Genomic DNA, 19,259 nt, shown 5'->3' with positions numbered 1-19,259 from the left:
TGCCTTTGTGATGACTGTATCTTCAGACGGACCAAAGGAAAATGACGTTTCTTGAAAGATCACTGGCAACACCCCTTTAAAATGACCCATTTCGAGGGTCCCGCAAAATACACAACTACACCGAGGTCGGAAGTAGTTTTGCCCGTATAAAATATGGCGGAAAGCTTTCTGGTCTCTAAGGGAACATTACGTAGTCAAAGCGGTGGATTACACTGCGCACGCGTAGGGGCACGCGCCACAGGAAGTCGTGATGACCCTACCACAGCGCGTGATTTAGAACGCGTGCGCAGTAGGCTCAGCTGGCGGCTGTGTTGTGAAAATGGTGGAGAAGAAAACCTCGGGTATGTGAGCCCCTGGCTGTTGGCCCCCTATCCTCCTCTAAAATCGAACCTGGCCTAGGATTCCCTCAACCAGTTATTAGTCTTAAATCCCTACCCAGGACCTCGGGTCCTGACGTCGGGGCAGACCCCCAAACCATCCGTTCACGTTTTATTCATGCTTGCTGCAGGCCGGGCCCTGGGGATGGAGAAAGAAAAAAAGATCCTTAGCATCCAAGAACTGGCTTTCCGGGAGCTGGGCAGACGCGCAGACTTACCACTGCATTTCAGAGTGATACGTGCTATGGTAGAGGGATGCAGAGTGCCTGGGCTCGGGGAGGAGTGGCATCCAACCCAGCTTCTGGGAAGGAGGGGACTGGAGGGAAGGAAAACGCTTGGATTGAGTGCTGAAAGTCACCGTTTCGCTCAGTGCAGGTGCGTGGGGACTCCTTCCCTGCAGCGGAAACCGCACCTGAAGGTAGGAGAGCAAGAAAAAGCAAATCGCTTAGGAAGCCAAGTTCACAGTTCTGGGGCTTGCAGAGGAGAGAGGCTGGAAGGCTAGGAAAAGGTATCCTTGAAAGGCATTGTATACACTGCCGAAGAGTTTGAACTCTCTGGAGAGGGCGGTGGAGAGCCATCAAGGTCTTTTAAGGCAGGGGAGTGACCCAGACAAATTTGTCTCTTAGAAAGGGAGTTTAGCTTCAATGCGGAGGATGGATTGGAGCGACTAGAGCTGCGCCGTCCAGTAGAAATTTCTGGGATGATGGGAATGTTCTTAATCAGCACTATTCAGTATGGCAGCCAGTAGCCACGTGTGGCTATTGAGCGCTTGAAATGTGGCAAGATTGAGAAACTGAATTTAAAATTTTATGTATCTTAATTAATTACATCTTTTTTTTTTTTTTTTTTTGTGGTACGCGGGCCTCTCACTGCTGTGGCCTCTCCCATTGCGGAGCACAGGCTCCGGATGCGCAGGCCCAGTGAACATGGCTCACGGGTCCGGGCACGAACCCGTATCCCCTGCATTGGCAGGCGGACTCTCAACCACTGCGCCACCAGGGAAGCCCAGTTAATTACATCTTAATTAATCTACATCTAAATTTCGGTAGCCTCATGTGACTAGTGGCTGCTCTATTGTGTAGTGCAGGTTCAGAGATTGGAAGGCCAGTTAGGAAGCTGTTGAGGAATCCAGATAAAAAGAGATGAGGGTCAGAACACTGCCAGATCAACTTGTAATAAATACAGTCATGTCATCTTTAAACCCCTCACTGGATCTCCATCACCCTCACCATAAAATCCCCAAATCCAAATTCCTTGATTATTTTTTTTAATGTTTTAATTTATTTGGTTGCGCTGGGTCTTAGTTGCAGCAGGCGGGCCCGTTAGTTGTGGCACGTGAACTCTTAGTTGCAGCATGCATGTGGGATCTAGTTCCCTGACCAGGGATCGAACCCGGGCTCCCTGCATTGGGAGCTCGGAGTCTTAACCAGTGGACCACCAGGGAAGTCCCAAAGCCAAATTCCTTTAGATACTTAAAGGTAAGATTCTTAATGGTCTGCCTAACTTCATATCCCCATCCCCCCCAACACACACACATACTTTATATACCAGCCATACAGAACTTTAAAAAATTTATTGAAGGCACTACAGTCTTTCATCCAGGCCTTCCCTCATGCTGGTACCAAGGCCTAAGACACCCCACCCCCATCCCAGTCAGGCTACCTTCTATTCATCAGTCAGGCCTCAACCTAGACTTACTTTCCTCTGGAAAATCTTCCTGACTGACTACCCCAAGCCCCAGTTATGTGTTTCTGTCATGTGCTTTGTAGTACTTTGTACTTCCCTGTCCTAGCATGTACTGTCCTGTACTGTGCTTGTTTATTTGATCATTTATATTCCCCACCTGACTGTAAGCTCTGGTTGTATTCCCAGAACCGCCTGGTACTTGGAAGGGAGGCAGTATAGTACAGCGCTCAAGAGGATCTTTTTTGATGCTGGGCAGTTCTGGGTTTGAATTCTGACCCAGGTGCTTATTAATAGCTGTGTAAACTTTGGACAGGTTTCTTAACCTCTGAACTCCAGTAAACTGGGGATGATAATGATACCTATTTCATAAGGTTGACGTAAAGATTAAAGGATTCCATTTATGCAAAGAGCTTAGTACAGGCAGATCTCAGAGATATGCAGGTTTGGTTCTAAACCACTGCAATAAAGCAAATATCGCAATAAAGTGAGTCACAAAAATTTTTTTATTTCCCAGTGCATATGAAAATTATGTTTAGGGACTTCCCTGGCTATCCGGCGGTTAAGACTCCACGCTTCCACTGCAGGGGGCACGGGTTCAATCCCTGGTCGGGGAACTAAGATTCCACATGCTGCTCGGCGCGGCCAAAAGAAATTTTTTTTATTTTTACGTTATAGTCAGTTAAGTGTGCATTAGCATTATGTCTTTTAAAAATGTACATGCCTTAATTTAAAAGTACTTTATTGCTAAGAAATGCTAGCCATCGTGTGAGACTTCAGCGCATTGTAATTCTTTTGCTGATGGAGGGTCTTGCCTCGATGTGGATGGCTGCTGACTGATCAGGGTGATGGTTACTGAAGGCTGGGGTGGCCGTGGCAGTTGCTTAAAGTAAGACAGCAGTGACGTTTGCCACATTGATTGACTCTTCCTTTCGTGAAGGTTTTCTCTGTGGCCTGCAATGCTGTTTGATAGCGTTTTACCCAGAGTAGAACTTCTTTCAAAATTGGAATCAATCCTCTCAAGCGTGTCACTGCTTTATCAACTAAGTTATATAATATTCTGTTTTTTAAAAGTCTTTGTTTTTTCCTTTCCTTTCCTTTCCCTTTCTTTCTCCTCCCTCCCTCCCTCCCTTCCTTCCTTCTGTCCCCACACAACTTGCAGAATCTTAGTTCCTCAACTAGGGATTGAACCCTGGCCCACTGCAATGGGAGCTCATAGTCCTAACCACTGGACTGTCAGGGAGTTCCCTGTTATGTGGTACTGTGAATCATTTGTTGTTGTTTCAACAATCTTCACACATCTTCACCACGAGTAGATTTTATCTCAAGATAAAATCTTATCTTTCTTGGGCTTCCCTGGTGGTGCAGTGGTTGAGAGTCCGCCTGCCGATGCAGGGGACATGGGTTCGTGCCCCTAGTCCGCGGAGCGGCTGGGCCCGTGAGCCATGGCCGCTGAGCCTGCGCGTCCGGAGCCTGTGCTCTGCAGTGGGAGAGGCCGCAGCGGTGAGAGGCCCGTGTACCGCAAAAAAAAAAAAAAGAAACCACTTTCTTGGCTCATCCAGAAGAAGCAACTCCTCATCCATGAGTTTTATCATGAGATTTCAGCAATTCAGTCCCATCTTCAGGCTCCCCTTCTAATTCTAGTTCTCTCGCTGTTTCCACCACATCTGCAGTTACTTCCACTGAAGTCTTGAATCCCTCAAAGTCATCCATGAGGGTCGGAATCAACTTCTTCCAAACTCCTGTTAATGTTGACATTTTGACCTCTTCCCATGAATCACAAATGTTCCTCATGTCATCTGGAATGGTGAATCCTTTCCAGAAGGTTTTCAATTGACTCTGCCCAGCTCCATCAGAGGAATCATTACCTATGGCAGCTATAGCCTGATGAAATATATTTCTTAGATAACAAGACTTGAAAGTCAAAATTACTCCTTAATCCATGGGCTGCAGAATGGATATTGTGTTAGCAGGCGTGAAAACAACATTGATCTTGTTGTACATCTCCATTAGAGCTCTTGGGTGAGCAGGTGCATTGTCAATGAGCAGTAATATTTTGAAAAGTATCTTTTTTTTCTGAGAAGTAGGTATCAACAATGGACTTCAAATATTTGGTAAACTATGTTGTAAACAAATGTGCTGCCATCCAGGCTTTGTTTTTCCACTTATAGAGCACAGGCAGAATAGATCTAGCCTAATTCTTAAGGGCCCTAGGATGTTCAGAAGGGTAAGTGAGCATTGGCTTCAACTTAAAGTTACCAGCTAGCTGCTTTAGCCCCTAACAAGAGAGTCATCCTATCCTTTGAAGCTTTGAAGCCAGGCATTGACTTCTCCTCTCTAGCTATGAAAGTCCTGGATGGCTTCTTCTAATAGAAGGCAGTTTTGTCTACATTGGAAGTCTGTTGTTTAGTGTTGCCACCTTCATTAATTATCTTAGGTAGATCTTCTGAATTTTTTTTTTTTTGGCCGTGCTGCGCAGCTTGCGGGATCTTAGTTCCTCAGTCAGGGATCGAACCTGGGCCCACAGCAGTGAAAGCGCACAGTCCTAACCACTGGACCACCAGGGAATTCCCTTAGTTAGAGCTTCTGAATAACTTACTGTAGCTTCTACAAGAGCACTTTAAAAAAATATATTTATTTATTTATTTGGCTGTGCCGGGTCTTTAATTGCAGCATGCGAACTCTTAGTTGCAGCATGTGGGATCTAGTTCCCTGACCAGGGATCGAACCCAGGCTCCCTGCATTGGGAGTGTGGAGTCTTAGCCACAGGACGCCAGGGAAGTCCCTCTACCTCAGCACTTGCTGCTTCAACTTGCACTTTTATATTATGGAGACAGCTTCTTTCCTATTTAAAAAAAAAAATTTTTTTTAATAAATTTACTTATTTATTTATTTATTTTTGGCTGCATTGGGTCTTTGTTGCTGTGCACGGGCTTTCTCTGGTTACAGCGATTGGGGGCTACTCTTCATCGCGGTGCGTGGGCTTCTCATTGCGGTGGCTTCTCTTGTTGCGGAGCACGGGCTCTAGGCACATGGGCTTCAGTAGTTGTAGCGCGCAGGCTCAGTAGTTGTGGCTCGCGGGCTCTAGAGCGCAAGCTCAGTAGTTGCGGCGCACGGGCTTAGTTGCTCCGCGGCATGTGGGATCTTCCCGGACCAGGGATCGAACCCATGTCCCCTGCATTGGCAGGTGGATTCTTAACCACTGCGCCACCCGGGAAGTCCCTGGCTTCTTTCCTCAAACCTCATGAACCAACCTCTGCTCGCTTCACACTTTGTTTCTCACCTCTCTCAGCCCTCACCTCTCTCAGCCCTTGTAGAATTGAAGAGAGTTAGGGCCTTGCTCTTTATTAGGCTTTGGATTAAGGGAATGTTGTGGCTGGTTTGATCTTCTATCCAGACCACTAAATCTTTCTCCATATGAGCAGTAAGGCTGTTTTGCTTCCTTGTCATTCAGGTGTTGACTGAACTAGCACTTTTAATTTTCTTCAAGAATTTTTCCTTTGCATTCACAACTTAGCTGTTTGGTGCAAGAGGCCTAGCTTTTGGCCTGTCTCAGCTTCTGACATGCCTTCCTCACTAAGCATAATCATTTCTAGCTTTTGATTTAAAGTGAGAGACATGTAGCTCTTCCTTTCACTTGAACACTTAGAGGCCACTGTAAGGTTATTAATTGGCCTAATTTCAATATTGTTGGGTCTCAGGGAATCGGGAAGCCCGAGGACAGGGAGAGAGACTTGGAACAGCCGACTGCTGGAGCAGTCAGAACACACACACATTTATCTATCAAGTTTGCCGTCTTGTATGGGCGCAATTTGTGATGCCCGAAAACATTTACAATAGTAACATCAAAGATCACTGGTCACAGATCACCATAACAAAGATAATAATAATGAAAACGTGTGAACTATTGCAAGAATTACTAAAATGTGACATATAGACACAGTCTCAGGCTATGGAGAGCTCAAGCAAACTCACTGGATTTGGCCCTAGATGGTCACTGGTGTCCTGAGTGTGAGTGGTTTCCATTGAATGGAAGTTGGTTTGCCAGGGGTTGGTTAGGAGTGGATGGGAGGTAAGGAAATAAAACTTACCATGGACTGTGCTCTCAAAGCAGAGTAGGTATGAAGTCGGATAGACACGTGAGAGTTTATCAGGTTTTTCTGTGGAGGGGAAAGTACCAGTTGAGTGGGAGGGGTTGAAGATGCAAGAGTCAGGGAGGACTCGAGCTAGAGGTAAAGGGTTTGGGTTTAGCAGTGGGACTTGGGGGTGCATCCACTTGGAATGGAGGGACGGGGGGTACCCATGCAGTTATGATTGAGGGTAGGCTGATGGATGAGCATTTCTCCATGGTGGCTCATTTCCTTTTAGGTGGGAAATGAGATTGCTGAGTGTAAAGTCTGAGAGCATCAAGGTCCCAGTGGAGCCTGGAAGCCCCGAGTGTACTGTGGTCTCCGTCAGCATGGTTGTGTGATTTCGGCCAGCAGTGAGAGGTCTCCAGGAGGCATTTCATTGGCTGGGTCTGGGATTGGGAGGAAAGGCTGGGGCCAAAAGGACAGAAAACAGGCATGAATGGGGACTTACCTGGTGGTCCAGTGGCTAAGAGTCCACGCTCCCAGTTCAGGGCGCCCAGGTTCGTTCCCTGGTCAGGGAACTGGATCCTGCATGCCTTAACTAAGAGTTCACATGCCGCAACTAAGAATCCCGCATGCCACAACTAAAGGTCCCACATGCAACAATGAAGATCCTGTGTGCCGCAACTAAGACCCAGCGCAGGCGAATAAGTAAATAAATATTTTTTTAAAAAGAAAAGAAAAGAAAACAGGCATGAGTGACTGAAACGGCAGCCTTAGGTAGCTGGGAAGGAAGCAGCCAGAGTGGGTGATATATTGGGAGAAGATACAGGGGCCAAGGGCTGGGGGACTAGGATGAGATCAGAGAGCTGTGCCTCCCCAACCCCTGGACGTCTTCCACACATGGCCCAGAGCCAAGGCCGCCCCAGCTTCTCTCTTCTCTGACCCCGTAACTCTTCTGGCCCCATCCCATCTAGTTCGCTCCCAGGACCCTGGCCAGCGGCGGGTGCTGGACCGGGCGGCCCGGCAACGCCGCATCAACAGGCAGCTTGAGGCCTTGGAGAATGACAACTTCCAGGACGACCCCCACGCAGGGCTCCCCCAGCTCGGCAAGCGGCTGCCTCAGTTTGACGATGACGCAGACACTGGTGAGTCGGGTGGAGGAGGAAGCGGGGGCCAGGTGCCAGGAGACAAGGCTGCAGGAGGAGGGAAGAGCCTGCCCCGGTCAGGGTTTGTAAGGACATCAGGCTGGGGGATGGGTGATCCAGGAGCTCCTCTGGCTCCTTCGAGCCAGCTGCTCTCCCTTTCTGTGCTTCAGTTTCCTTTCCTGTATGTATCCATAGAATGAAGAAGCTGGAGCCGATGAGCTCTGGGATCCCTTGAGCTCGGACACAAAGCTCTAGATATAGGGAGGGTGGAGATGGAGGAAGGCTTGGCTTGGAGAAGTGGGGGGTAGGGAAGGGTGGTAGAGAGAGGCCGGCTTAGAACCCAGGTGGGCACCTGGGCGATGAATGGACACGGGGGATCGGAACGGTGAAGCAAAGAACCGGTGTCTTCCTTGGCATGTGCCAAGTAACTCATTGCTCTTGACCTCTAGGAAAGAAAAAGAAGAAAACTCGAGGTGATCATTTTAAACTTCGCTTCCGAAAAAACTTTCAGGCCTTGCTGGAGGAGCAGGTGAGAGGAGCTGGCTGGGGAGGACCCCACAGGGCAGGGATGCACCTGCAGACATCCTTGGCCCCGGCAGGTGTTCCTGGAAGGGGACAGAGGGGTCACAGGGCCAGCCCCCTTGTCTCTGCAGAACCTGAGTGTGGCTGAGGGCCCCAACTACCTGACGGCCTGTGCAGGACCCCCATCCCGGCCCCAGCGTCCCTTCTGTGCTGTCTGCGGCTTCCCCTCCCCCTACACCTGTGTCAGCTGCGGCGCCCGGTATTGTACTGTGCGCTGCTTGGGCACCCACCAGGAGACCAGGTGAGGGGCCCCCCGGGTCTGCACCCTCCCCCCCTCCCCCACAGCCTCCTGGACCCTCTGCTCATCCTGGGCTTCCTCTGCCTTGCAGGTGCCTGAAATGGACTGTATGACCCTAGGCGTCCGCAGAGAGGAAGGCCTTCCGTGCATCACCTGGCCTCGGAGAGGGCGTCACCGAAAGGAAAGGCGCTCCCCCTGGACCAAGAGAGGAGCCCAACAAAGCTCATGTCCTGTCCTCCAGGGAAGACCAGTCTTGCTCCCAGGGACTGTGGCAGGGCAGTGGGCTGAGCCCTCAGAGCGCTGTTGTAATAAAAGGTCTCGTGCGAGGAGGAGGCTGCCTGTGTGGTCCTGTGGGGTTTTGGGGGTGAGGCTGATGGGTCTCCTGTCTCTCGAACTCATGCTCTGTGTCTTTTCCTACTCCCGCTGTCTGCCCCTCATGGTCCCTGACGGTGAAAGATTTTGTCCCATTCTCCTGCCACCCCCAGGTCTTTGCATTTCTTGGCTGCTTCTTTCTTTTTATATATATATAAATTTATTTATTTATGGCCGCGTTGGGTCTTCATTGCTGTGCACAGGCTTTCTCTAGTTGCAGTGAGCAGGGGTTATTCTTCGTTGCGGTGGCTTCTCTTATTGCAGAGCACGGGCCCTAGAGCGCAGGCTCAGTAGTTGTGGCGCACGGGCTTAGTTGCTCTGCAGCGTGTGGGATCTTCCCGGACCAGGGATTGAACCTATGTCCCCTGCATTGGCAGGCGGACTCTCAACCACTGCGCCACCAGGGAAGCCCCTTGGCTGCTTTATGTCACTATTTGGGTTATTGATTTAGTTTTTTTTAATTTTGTTTCTATAGTTCCTCCGGGTATCTTTTGAGTACCGCTGGCTCCCAGGACTGGTTATGGGGAAGTGGAGTGAGGGGAGGGGTGGGGATGGGGGTATAGAAGGCGCCACAGAAGGCACCAGCGCTGTCTTTGTCCTCTGGTTCTTAACCAGATGGGAGAGACTGGGACCTCATTCTTGGTGCTGCCTGTGTGAGGCAGCACTTGTCCTTAGGAAGCCCCTCTTACCAGGGGCTGTGGTGTGTGAAATTATTAGCAGAGAGAACCCAGAAATTTCTGGGAAGCGTCAGGAAGTTCACGGTGTAGAGGCCCCTGTTCTTGGTGGCCCTGGATGCTGTAACTTCTGTGCTACTAGAGCTTCTTACACCCACACCTTCTCTAAGTGGATTGCAAGCTGTGAGCTCTTAAGTGCCTTGGAGTTGCTGTCTTAAGGCCCCGTACCCTGTTGCAACATAGCAAACCAGGTGCTTAGGAAATATTTGTTGCACAAATTACTTCAGTAAGATATTGATGAGATCCAGCCAAGCTGGTGTGAAGGAACTGCTGGGGACTTTCTTGGGGTTGGCCCAAATGTTCCCAGTGTCTTCCTGTGGAGCTTCCTGCCCTTTCTCTGGAGACTTGGTTGGGCAAGTGGTGTTGGTGACATCTTCGTGTTCAGTGGTGGTGAGGACAGGGTTTAGAGAAAGTCCTCGGTGTGGTGGTTTTGAAAAATGGCTGTAAAATTTTTTACTATCCTTTCATCAAAAGGTGGTGCTTGGTCCCCTTCCCCTGGGATCTGGGCAGGCTTATGAGTGCTCGGACCAGTAGAAAATGGTAGAAGAGCGATCACGTGACACTCAAGGCGAGGTGGTAGAAGGCAGTGCAGCTTCTGCCTTGTCCCTAGGACACTTGCTTTTGGAGCCTTCAGCTACCATGTAAGAAATACAACCATCCTGAAGCTGCCATGCTGTGAGGAAGCCCAGGCTACACCCAGAGGCCACGTGCAGGTCCTCCCATTGACGGGTCCGGCTGAGCCAAGCCTTCAAGCCATCCCAGCCCAGGCTTCCATCATAGGAGTGAAGATGCTTCCTGATGATTCCAACCCCCAGACATCAAGTTACCCTCAACCGTTTGAGTCTTCCTAGCCGTGTCCTCAACATCGTGGAGCAGACACTGGCTGTCTCTGCTGTGTCCTGTCTAAATTCCTGACTTGCAGAATCTCTGTGTATAATAAAATGGTTTATGCCTTTGAGCCTTGGGATGGTTGGTTATACAGCAATAGTAACTGGGACATCAGGAATTCAGTCTGCTGGCTGCAAACTCTTGGCCTAGATTAATTATCTTGCTCTCAGGAAGGGAAACTTTCCTAGATCCTAACCTTTCTATTTTTCTCTCCACCAAGAAGTATCCTCAAGAAAGTAAATAGAATTCCCTGGTGGTGCCATGGTTAGGACTTGGTGCTTTTACTGCCGGGGCCCTGGGTTCGATCCCTGGTTGGGGAACTAAGATCCCACAAGCCACAGGCATGGCCAAAAAAAAAGACCATTTCTGGGCTGAGAAACACCTGTGCTTCAGTGTGGTCGCCTGCGTCGGAATTCCTGTCAGATTTCCACTGAGTCAGCACAATCTCTTTGGTTTATTTCCTAAATTTACTGACTTTGTTTCCTATTTCGTTGCTATAAAAAGAATCACAGAGGTTCTGCTTGCTGTAAGATTTGTCTACTCAGTGACACACTCAGTCTTCCCCAACTGACCTTGATAGGACAGAGCCAGACCCCAGGGGCTCCTGACGCTCTGATGCTGATTGGGTCCCCAAGTCATTCATTCACTTCTCTAGGAAAGATCTCCAGAACCCCATTTGAAACCTTAACTCCTCAAGGAAAACCTTGAGCAATTTTTGCCAGCTCCTGTGTACTAGTGGAGACTTGGTCCCCACCTTGGGAAACACCTTGGTCTTTGGGGAATCTACACTATGCCAAAGCTTCTAGAGGCTAGAAGCTTCTAGATCCAGTGTCATGTGGTAGGGCAGCACAGACCCTTCCTGGGCCCGCAGGGGCAGAAGAGGTTAATGCTAGGATCTGGAAGGCTGAAGACTGGGGCGCTCCCACCTAAAGACCTCAATGAGCTTTAAATTTAATTGACATGGATTAGGGACTTCCCTGGTGGTGCAGTGGTTAAGACTCTGCACTCCCAACGCAGGGGCCTGGGTTCAGTCCCTGGTTAGGGAACTAGATCCCACGTGCATGCCACAACTAGGAGTTTGCATGCCACAACTAAGGAGCCCATGTGCTGCAACTAAGGAGCCCACTTGCCGCAACTAAGACCTGGCACAACTAACTAACTAAATAAATAAATAAAATATTAATAATAATAATAATTGACATGGATTAGTTTGGAGAGCCAGGGATTCTGGAAAACAGGCCATTTGGGTCTTCAGTCTCAGACCTTCGGCCCACTACTTACTAATTACTGTACTACCAATTATTACTAGCTTGGACAGGTCACTTTGCCTCTTTGACTCTGTTACAGCCACCTCCCAGAAATTGTGAGGATTAAATGAGACTGTACCAAGCCCAGTGCCTGGCGTCTGGTAAGTACTCAGCTGTTGACATCATTGCCCAAGACCTAAAGCAGTTTGTTGCTGAGTTTCTCATAGCTAGTTCCTCAAAAACTGGAAGATTCCTGGAGTAGCCTTAGCACCTTGCCTATTACATGGTAACTAGCTGTCTGCATTTCTGTTTGCTCCCAGCCTGTGAGTTCTCTGAGGGCAGGGCCCCGGTCTTGCTGCTGTAGCTTCTAGCAAAGAAGAAAATAGTGTTGAAAACGGTACATGTGTCTATGAGTCTGTTTCTGTTTTGTAGATAGTTCATTTGTGCCTTATTTTATTGTGTTTTTTTGTTTGTTTTTTGTGTTTTTTTTTCGGTACGCGGGCCTCTCACTGTTGTGGCCTCTCCCGCTGCGGAGCACAGGCTCCAGACACGCAGGCTCAGTGGCCATGGCTCACGGGCCCAGCCGCTCCGCGGCATGTGGGATCTTCCCGGACCAGGGCACGAACCCGTGTCCCCTGCATCGGCAGGCGGACTCTCAACCACTGCGCCACCAGGGAAGCCCTGGAAGTTATTATTTTTTTAAATAAATTTATTTATTTTTGGCTGAGTTGGGTCTTTGTTGCTGGGCACGGGCTTTCTCTAGTTGCGGCGAGTGGGGGCTACTCTTCATTGTGGTGCACGGGCTTCTCATTGCGGTGGCTTCTCTTGTTGTGGAGCACGGGCTCTAGGCACGCGGGCTTCAGTAGTTGTGGCTCGTGGGCTGTAGAGCGCAGGCTCAGTAGTTGTGGCGCACAGGCTTAGCTGCTCCGCGGCATGTGGGATCTTCCCGGACCGTGGCTTGAACCCGTGTCCCCTGCATTAGCAGGCAGATTCTTAACTGCGCCACCAGGGAAGTCCCTCTGGAAGTTATTGAACCGTCCCCAGAAAACTGTACTTGCACCAGGCCTGGTTGATTTGACACAGTTTCAAAGGGCTTGTCAGTTTCTGATATCCACTCTCAGGCCCAGGTAAAGAAACTCTGCTCTAGACCAACTGTCTCCTTGTACAGCTGTGAGAAAGGTCCAGAGTAAAAGGATTGATCTGTTATCAGTCTGGCCAGAGGGTATCTCTGCTCTTCCAGTTCCTAGAGCTGGATATTCCTTATCTGCTCCTTGATGGCCCTGATCGGTAGTTTTAACAGTGCCACAATCTAGAAATCACCTGCCATTCCTCTCCTCTTCTGCTGGATGGGACAGTCCAAAGGCGATGGAGAGGAGAACAGGTGACAGCCTGGGGTCCAGGAAATGAGGCGGCAGCCAGGGTCCCTTGCTGGGCCAGCTGCCTCATGACACCTTCAACCCCTGAACAGTTCGCAAAACAAATTTATTTATGCAAGTATTTATACAGACCACAGACACTCGGGGACGCCTCCGCCCCCTTAACGGCCCAGAACCCAGACTCAGAAGGTTAAGAGGGGTCCAGCCTCAGGGGCCAGAGGTGAGTTCTCAGGAAGCTTGTTCTTGGCCTGAGAGGATCCAGGGGGCCAGACGAAAGAGGCGTGACCAGGGCGGAGCTCCGACAGGGAAGGCGGGGCCTGAGGTCAGAGCTGGGCGCGGCTTCCGGGCACGGGGCGGAGCCTGAAGCGTGGCTTGGCCCTGAGCTTGTTACCGCGAGCAGGGGCCTGCGCCTGCAGCCCCGGGTTTACAGGGACCCCTCTCCACTGGGGGCAGTGGGAAGGGAATGGGGTCCACAGGCCAGGCCACCTAAACGTAAGCGTTTTTCCCGTACTTGCCAAAGCTGCTGTCGCCTTCTTCATCCGAGGCCGAGGTGGGCAGGCGGGCAGCGAGGCTTTTGGCGGGCATTGCCGGGGCCTTGTACGGAAGCCGGATGCTGGCAGGGGAGAGAACCCGGGTCAGAGGGAGATGCAGCCCTCGCCCCGCGCCCCGCCCCTCGCGGCACGCCCTCCCTTACCTGGCGCCGTGGTCCTGGTTCCGAGAGCCGCAGCAGTTGGAGAAGAGGCAGATGCCACCCAGGATGGCGAGCAGGGAGGCGCTCCAGCCCAGGTAGAGGGCGGGGCCCAGCTCGTACCTGGGGACAAGGACGATGAGAAGGTGGTGCTAGCTCAGGGTGGGGCAGAGGCCCACCCACTACCCCCGTGAGTGGGGCTCCCACACTCACTTGGTTCCGGGGTACAAGGGGTCGAAGAAGTCCCGGGTGATGTTGAAGGCGTACCAGGAGATGTTCACAATCCCACAGACACCTGGGGGAGGGAGAGGAGAACCGCACTAGGCCCTGCGGAGGAAGGGCGGCCCGGAGAGCAGGACGTGGGCCTCAAGTCCAAGAGCAAGTTTCACTGGATCCCTTTCGTTTCCCCTCTCCAGCTCATGACTCTTCTGTTTCCTATGTTTCCTACGTCAACTGCAGGCTGCTCGATCCAGCCCCCAGGATCCTACCGCAGCCCACCTCTCCTGTGGTCTCCACTCTGCTTCTCAGCCCCTCTTCCCCCTGTTTATCCCCGACCTGCCCTGGCATTCCTACCTCTAGCGCCTGGACCACAGTTTCCTCGCTGGGAATCTGCTCATCCAAGTCCTCCCCATCCTCAAAAGCCCAAGCAGTCTTCCCCATCAGCCCTGCCTGCCCTGACCCCCCTTTCCTTGGCCTCCTAGAGCCCTCAGCGCTGTGCCAGGTGTTCACCGCTCGGTGCATGAAGGCCTGAAGCCAGCCAGGCCCCCGGACTAGAGGTCCAGCCTGGCCGCCCCCTGGGGCTTGTCTTCCAGCAAGCCACCTGGCCTTTCTGAGCCTGTTTCCACATCTGGAGAACAGGACAAGACCTGCCCTGCCTCACAGGCTTGTTGTGAGGTGATGTGTGCGGAAATGTTTTGCAAATTGAAAAGGGATGGTGAGTCACATGGTACTGTTATTGTGTACAGCGTGTGTGTGTGTGTGTGTGTGTGTGTGTGTGTGTGTGTGTGTGCGCGTGCGTGCTCACAGGCATGTCCTAACTCTGGTCTTCCCATCTAGGCTGTAAGCTCTGGAGGGCAGAAACTCTCACCTTTGGAGTCCCTCCCACTGCCTGGCTCCTAGTGCGGGCTCAAGAAACATTGCTGATAGACTGATTTGTAACCAAGGGATCTGGTGAGTATGGGTGAGAGTGGGGTGAGCTGGGAGAGAGGGCAGGTGTCAATGCAAAGGGGAAGGTGAGGCAACCCTGCAGTCTGGGCCACGGGCCACCCCACCCCCACCACGGCACAGTGTCCCCCCATCACTTGCCCCCAATTACCAGCCAGTATGTTTAGGGCCCCTGCGGTGGCCGCCAGCTTGGTTTTCCTGGAGGGCTCCAGACCCCCAATGTTCGTGCAGCGCAGCCCCACCATGCCTAGGAAGAGGCCCAGGAAGCCCAGGACGATGGCGGTGATCATGAGCGCCCGGCAGGCCTGGATGTACCCTGGGGAGGTGGGACACAGCCATGGGTCCCGGAGCCGGCCCCTTCCCCTCCATCTGCTCTCCTGGCTACGACAGGCAGCCCCTTATACAACCTGCTCAGGCCTCAGCCCCTAAAAGCCCTCAAGTCCTCTCCCTGTCCTTCAGGCCCCATCCAGACTAAGGGGTCAGGCCAAGGGGTCACACGCCCCTCCATCCCAGGAGCTCACCTCAGTGCCAACGAGGCTCAGCACCGCCTGACCCTCCCGCCTGCGCAGGCGCACTTCGCCTCTACCTCCATTACAGGGCTTCTCCTTGCGCCACTGACACTTGGCCAGACAATGCTTTGTTCTGGGGGGCATTCTCTGCATTGTAGGATGTTTCGCAGCATCCTTGGCCTCTGCCCACTAGACACCAGTAGCAATCCCCCCAAACAGGACAATCAAAATGTTTAGACATCGTCAAAAAATCACCCCTGGTTGAGAACCGCCGTGCTCTGCTGGGTATTACAGACACCGCACCCAAGCACCCCCCTCCCTTTCCCACATCTACTAGGTCCCATTTAGTGCCCAGCGCAGTGCCCGACATCCTGAACTGAGCCTCTTCCTGGAGTGACCGATAGGGGGCAGCAGTGACCTATGGGTCACTGGGTAAAGGGCAGTTTCTTATCTGGAAGGTAGGATACCTGGGCCTAGGACCAATCCAGGTCAGTCTAGCGCACATGCTTTCAGTGCCTGTTTCCCCTTTCTCAAACTCGAAGGAAAAGGCTGCTCCCTTTCTGGCCCCCCTTCCTCCTTCTCTGTCTTTGATAGTTGCCAAGCACTCCCAAGGACCTTGCACCCCTTTACTGGGTGGGGCAGTGCCACCTGTGTTGAAGGGGAAAGGCTGGGTCCCTGCCAGGAGGATGTGAAGTGGCCCAGAGTTGGGGAGCAGGGAAGAGCGACAAAGTTCTCTGGGAGCATTTTCTTATTCCCAGCCACTCCTTCCGGAGTTCCCACCCTCTCCCCATCCATCCATCCAGCCATCCCCACCTGGGGCAGACCAGCTCCGGATCCTCAGGTAGCTCTCGTAGACAAAGAGAGATTATTGAAGGGCCCATAAGCATGGGCTGGGTGGCTGCGAGGTGAATAACTGATAGGAACCTTCCCAGGACCAGAACCAGCCTGGGAAGGAAGTATCAGCGGGTTTGTGATACACACAAGTCTGGATTCCAGCCCCCCTACCACCTGTGTGGCTCTGGGCAGGCCACCTTGCAGTCTTCCAGCTTCTGGAAGATGAGGTTACTAACACCCGCCAGCAGCGGGGCTGTTATCAGCACTGAAACGGTGCATGTGAAGCATGCAGCCTGTGCAGGCTGTGCTCTGCTCTCCCCCTCAGCACACCCCTCGCACCCCTGTCTTTCATTGTCTTTCCGTGCACGCTCACGAGAGGTTTCAAGCAGCAGTCCAAGTTGGGGCCCCTCCTTACGCCATGGTGTGGTTGAGGGGTAAGTCAGGGGGTGGCCAGGGCTGCTGAGTGGCTGCCGCCAATGTCCGTCCTGGCCACCCAGCCTTCTGGGTGTCTGGCCCAGACTGTACTCAACTTTTACAGAGGGCTTTTTTCACGGGGTGGGGGGTGAGCATCCTGGATGGGATGAGAGCATGAAGCCCCTGCAGCTGCCTCAGGAGATTCTGAGAATAGTGGGGGCACGAGAGACCCACCTGGACTCCCTAACGGCTCAGAGCATCTTTGACATACACGGGGGCGATTTCGTGGCATGCTGACCTTGGCTCTTTCCCCTACCACCTGGCCCCTGCAGCAGGGGGCCTGGAAGAGCATGACGGCTCTGTGAGCACCCAGTGAGGGCATGGGAGCTGCACTGCATAGGGTTTCTTGTCATCCCCTCTTGGCCTGGCAAGGGGCCGACTGAAGGACTCTCCTGGGGAACAACGGGGATGCTACTCATAGGTGAGCAGGGAGCAGGACGATGCTTCAGCCACCAGGGAGAAACTTTCTGGGCCAAAAGAGCTGTAGGCTCCAGCCCGCCAAGAACCTTAAAAAAGTACATTGACCCGAGAACCCCAAACACAGACACACACACACCCTGCTTCCAGTGGACCACTGAGATGTGCAGAGGAACTCCCTTTAAAACAGTCCTTTAGAACTCCCCGTGGCGGTGAGACCAATGCTCCAGTGGAAGCCTGGCGAAGCTACTGAGACTTTTAAGTATCTCAACCCCCAAGAATCCAAGATGAGGTTTCCTCTTCACCCCACGAGCCCTAGCACTCCCACCCTGAAACTAAAATGCTGAATTTGATTGAGCGAATATAGATGCTCACAATCACATTAACATTTTGCACATTTTATCTCATATAATCCTCACGACCACCCGGTGAACCCAGTGCCATTATGACCGTAATCTTACAGATGGGTCAAATGCAGCTCATTTTGTCACCTGCCCGGGGCACAGAGCTAGTCAAAGGCAGGTGCTGAAGCCGGCACTCTGCCCAGTGCCTGCACTTGTAGCCACAAAGACAGAGGGTCAAGTCAGAGCAGGGGGCCACGTGTGGTGAGGCCTCCACCGCAGTTCCAGAGGGCTGCCCCAGCACTCCCGGCTTCAGGAACCCAGGTCTCCCAGCTGGATTGGGCCTCCCGTATCTGTATGGCGCCCAAGGTCAGACCGCAGGGCAGCACCCACCCTTGCCGGGGTCTCTCCAACCTCCCGCCTCCCTCTGCTCCCCTCAGCTCTCCCCACCCCGTACCAGAGAGGGCCAGCATGGACGGGAACTCCCAGCAGTTGTAGACTCCAGGGAGTCAGTGGCACAGCTATACCAGAGGTTCTCGAAGATGGTGCTGGTTGGTGATGACGTTCCCGTGCACGGTGGACACTCGCCAGGTGCTGTGTTGTCAGGGTCACCCCTAGCATCAGCAGCCCCAGGGCTGCGATGAAGAAGCCGAAGATCTCCACAACCACCGACATGGTGGGACACAGGCCCCGGGGAGAGCCTGGGGCCCCAGAGAAGGGGAGGGGCTGAGCCCCAGGGGAACTTGAAGGGGCTTTTGGCTAAGGACTGCGGTTAAGGCAGGCTGGGGAGAGAGAGGGAGGCAGGCTGCAGCCCTCTGCCTCTTCCTTGGCCCAGGTCTGTCTCTTGGTTGGTCTCTTCCCTCTCTCCGGGTCTCTCTGCTTCCCTGCAGGTCGGTCAGAGGAGTGAGACAAGAGTGCACGGCAGCTGTTGAAGAGGAGATGGACGGAATAAACGAAACGGGCCAAAAGTCCACCCCACCCCCTCGTCTCTGGGCTGCCCTGGGCTCCCCGCCCCGCGAGGGTGTGGGGAGAGGACTTACCGGGGAGGGACTAACGGATGCCGCCAAGGAAGGGTTCCACGGGAGGCACTGGGGAGCCGAGGGGAAGCATCCGCTTCTGACTCAGCTTTAATCAGGGGCCAGAGAATGGAGTAAGAGGGACAAGAGACAGAGACGGAGACTGACCACAGGCAGGTCCCCTGCACCTTTCAGTGGGGAAGGGCCAAGGGAGCGGAGCCACCCTCTCTCAATGTTGGTGAGAACAATTCAAGAAACTCAAAGAGCTAGGGCTTGAGGCATTGAGTCTCCAAGGAAGATGAAGGTTGAAAAAGGGAATGGGGAATCTGGGAGAAACCCATGGCTCTGGAATCCAACCAACCTGGATTCAAACCAGGTCCCATCATTTACCAAAGGGATGTGGGCATGAAGTCTGAGCCCCCTGAGCTTGTTTCCGATTCTGTGAACTAGAACCACTACTCCTCACTTCATAAGAATTGTGACTACAGATCAAAGCTCCCCGCAGGTATGAATTGCTCGATACTCCATACTTGGTGAATGCCCTGGGTCTGGGCGCCCAAGGGCCGGGGTGAGGCCAAAGGAGGTTGCTTTCCCCCAAACCTCAACTTCCTGAACTTGAAGTCCCCCCTCGTTGGGACGACCTTTGACTCTCGGCAAAAAGCTTGACCTTGCTGCTAAGGGGCCTCAAGGGGGATAAATCACAAGCCCAGGACGTGATCCTCTGATAAACTAAAAGGCAGAGTTATCAGAACTGTCACCAGCTCTATTAATTATGAGAGATTAGAAACCTCTGGGTCCCCACCCCAAACCGCGGCTGAGCACCTGTCCCGGCACAGAGGGTCTCAGTTCCCGCCCCAAGGCCACGGCTGGGGCAGCTCTGGTTCTCTTCCGGCAGGTGAGGCTGGGGCTCAGTCCAAGGGGGCCCGTCCTACACCCAGGCGGTCACATGGGCATCACTGCGCTGAGGTGTAGCCCCCATCCCCTCCTACCCCATGTCAGGCTCCTCTGTGCTCCCCCAGGCGCCTCCGCCCCAGTCCCCCCCAAGCTGGGCTGAGGAACGAGAAGTATGCAGTGAAGCAAGGCAGGCCCGTGCCGAGCCTG

At 52.7% G+C, this 19,259-nt stretch overlaps 2 protein-coding genes across 4 annotated transcripts; one reads left to right on the top strand and one right to left on the bottom strand.

The window, feature by feature from the left end:
- The first annotated feature begins 1 nt into the window (after position 1).
- ZNHIT1 (zinc finger HIT-type containing 1) lies at positions 2 to 18,903 on the top strand. Of its 3 annotated transcripts, XR_004345725.1 has the most exons (9): positions 2 to 341; positions 7,108 to 7,278; positions 7,728 to 7,807; positions 7,932 to 8,101; positions 8,190 to 8,413; positions 11,440 to 11,500; positions 14,105 to 14,337; positions 14,460 to 14,573; positions 17,583 to 18,903. XR_004345725.1 is itself a non-coding variant. In XM_032604681.1 (7 exons), the coding sequence occupies exons 1-7, from the start codon at positions 320 to 322 to the stop codon at positions 8,209 to 8,211; spliced, it is 624 nt and encodes a 207-aa protein (XP_032460572.1). In that variant the 5' UTR covers positions 2 to 319; the 3' UTR covers positions 8,212 to 8,425. The 3 variants fall into 3 exon arrangements, 2 of the variants coding, with proteins under 2 accessions (XP_032460572.1, XP_032460573.1); XM_032604681.1 differs by lacking the exons at positions 11,440 to 11,500; positions 14,105 to 14,337; positions 14,460 to 14,573; positions 17,583 to 18,903 and adding exons at positions 509 to 624; positions 753 to 795 and having other exon boundaries at positions 8,190 to 8,425; XM_032604682.1 differs by lacking the exons at positions 11,440 to 11,500; positions 14,105 to 14,337; positions 14,460 to 14,573; positions 17,583 to 18,903 and having other exon boundaries at positions 8,190 to 8,427.
- Positions 12,803 to 17,817, bottom strand: CLDN15 (claudin 15). Its single transcript, XM_032604686.1, is given in 8 exon segments — positions 12,803 to 13,328; positions 13,410 to 13,526; positions 13,617 to 13,698; positions 14,719 to 14,883; positions 17,600 to 17,647; positions 17,650 to 17,695; positions 17,697 to 17,744; positions 17,746 to 17,817. Coding segments are annotated over 8 exon segments (705 nt in total). The 3' UTR covers positions 12,803 to 13,201.
- Positions 18,904 to 19,259: the final 356 nt, after the last annotated feature.

This window comes from Phocoena sinus, chromosome 15 (genome assembly GCF_008692025.1).
Source record: "Phocoena sinus isolate mPhoSin1 chromosome 15, mPhoSin1.pri, whole genome shotgun sequence".
Classification (NCBI taxonomy): Eukaryota; Metazoa; Chordata; class Mammalia; order Artiodactyla; family Phocoenidae; genus Phocoena; species Phocoena sinus.
This window is presented reverse-complemented; position numbering and strand designations above follow the sequence as displayed.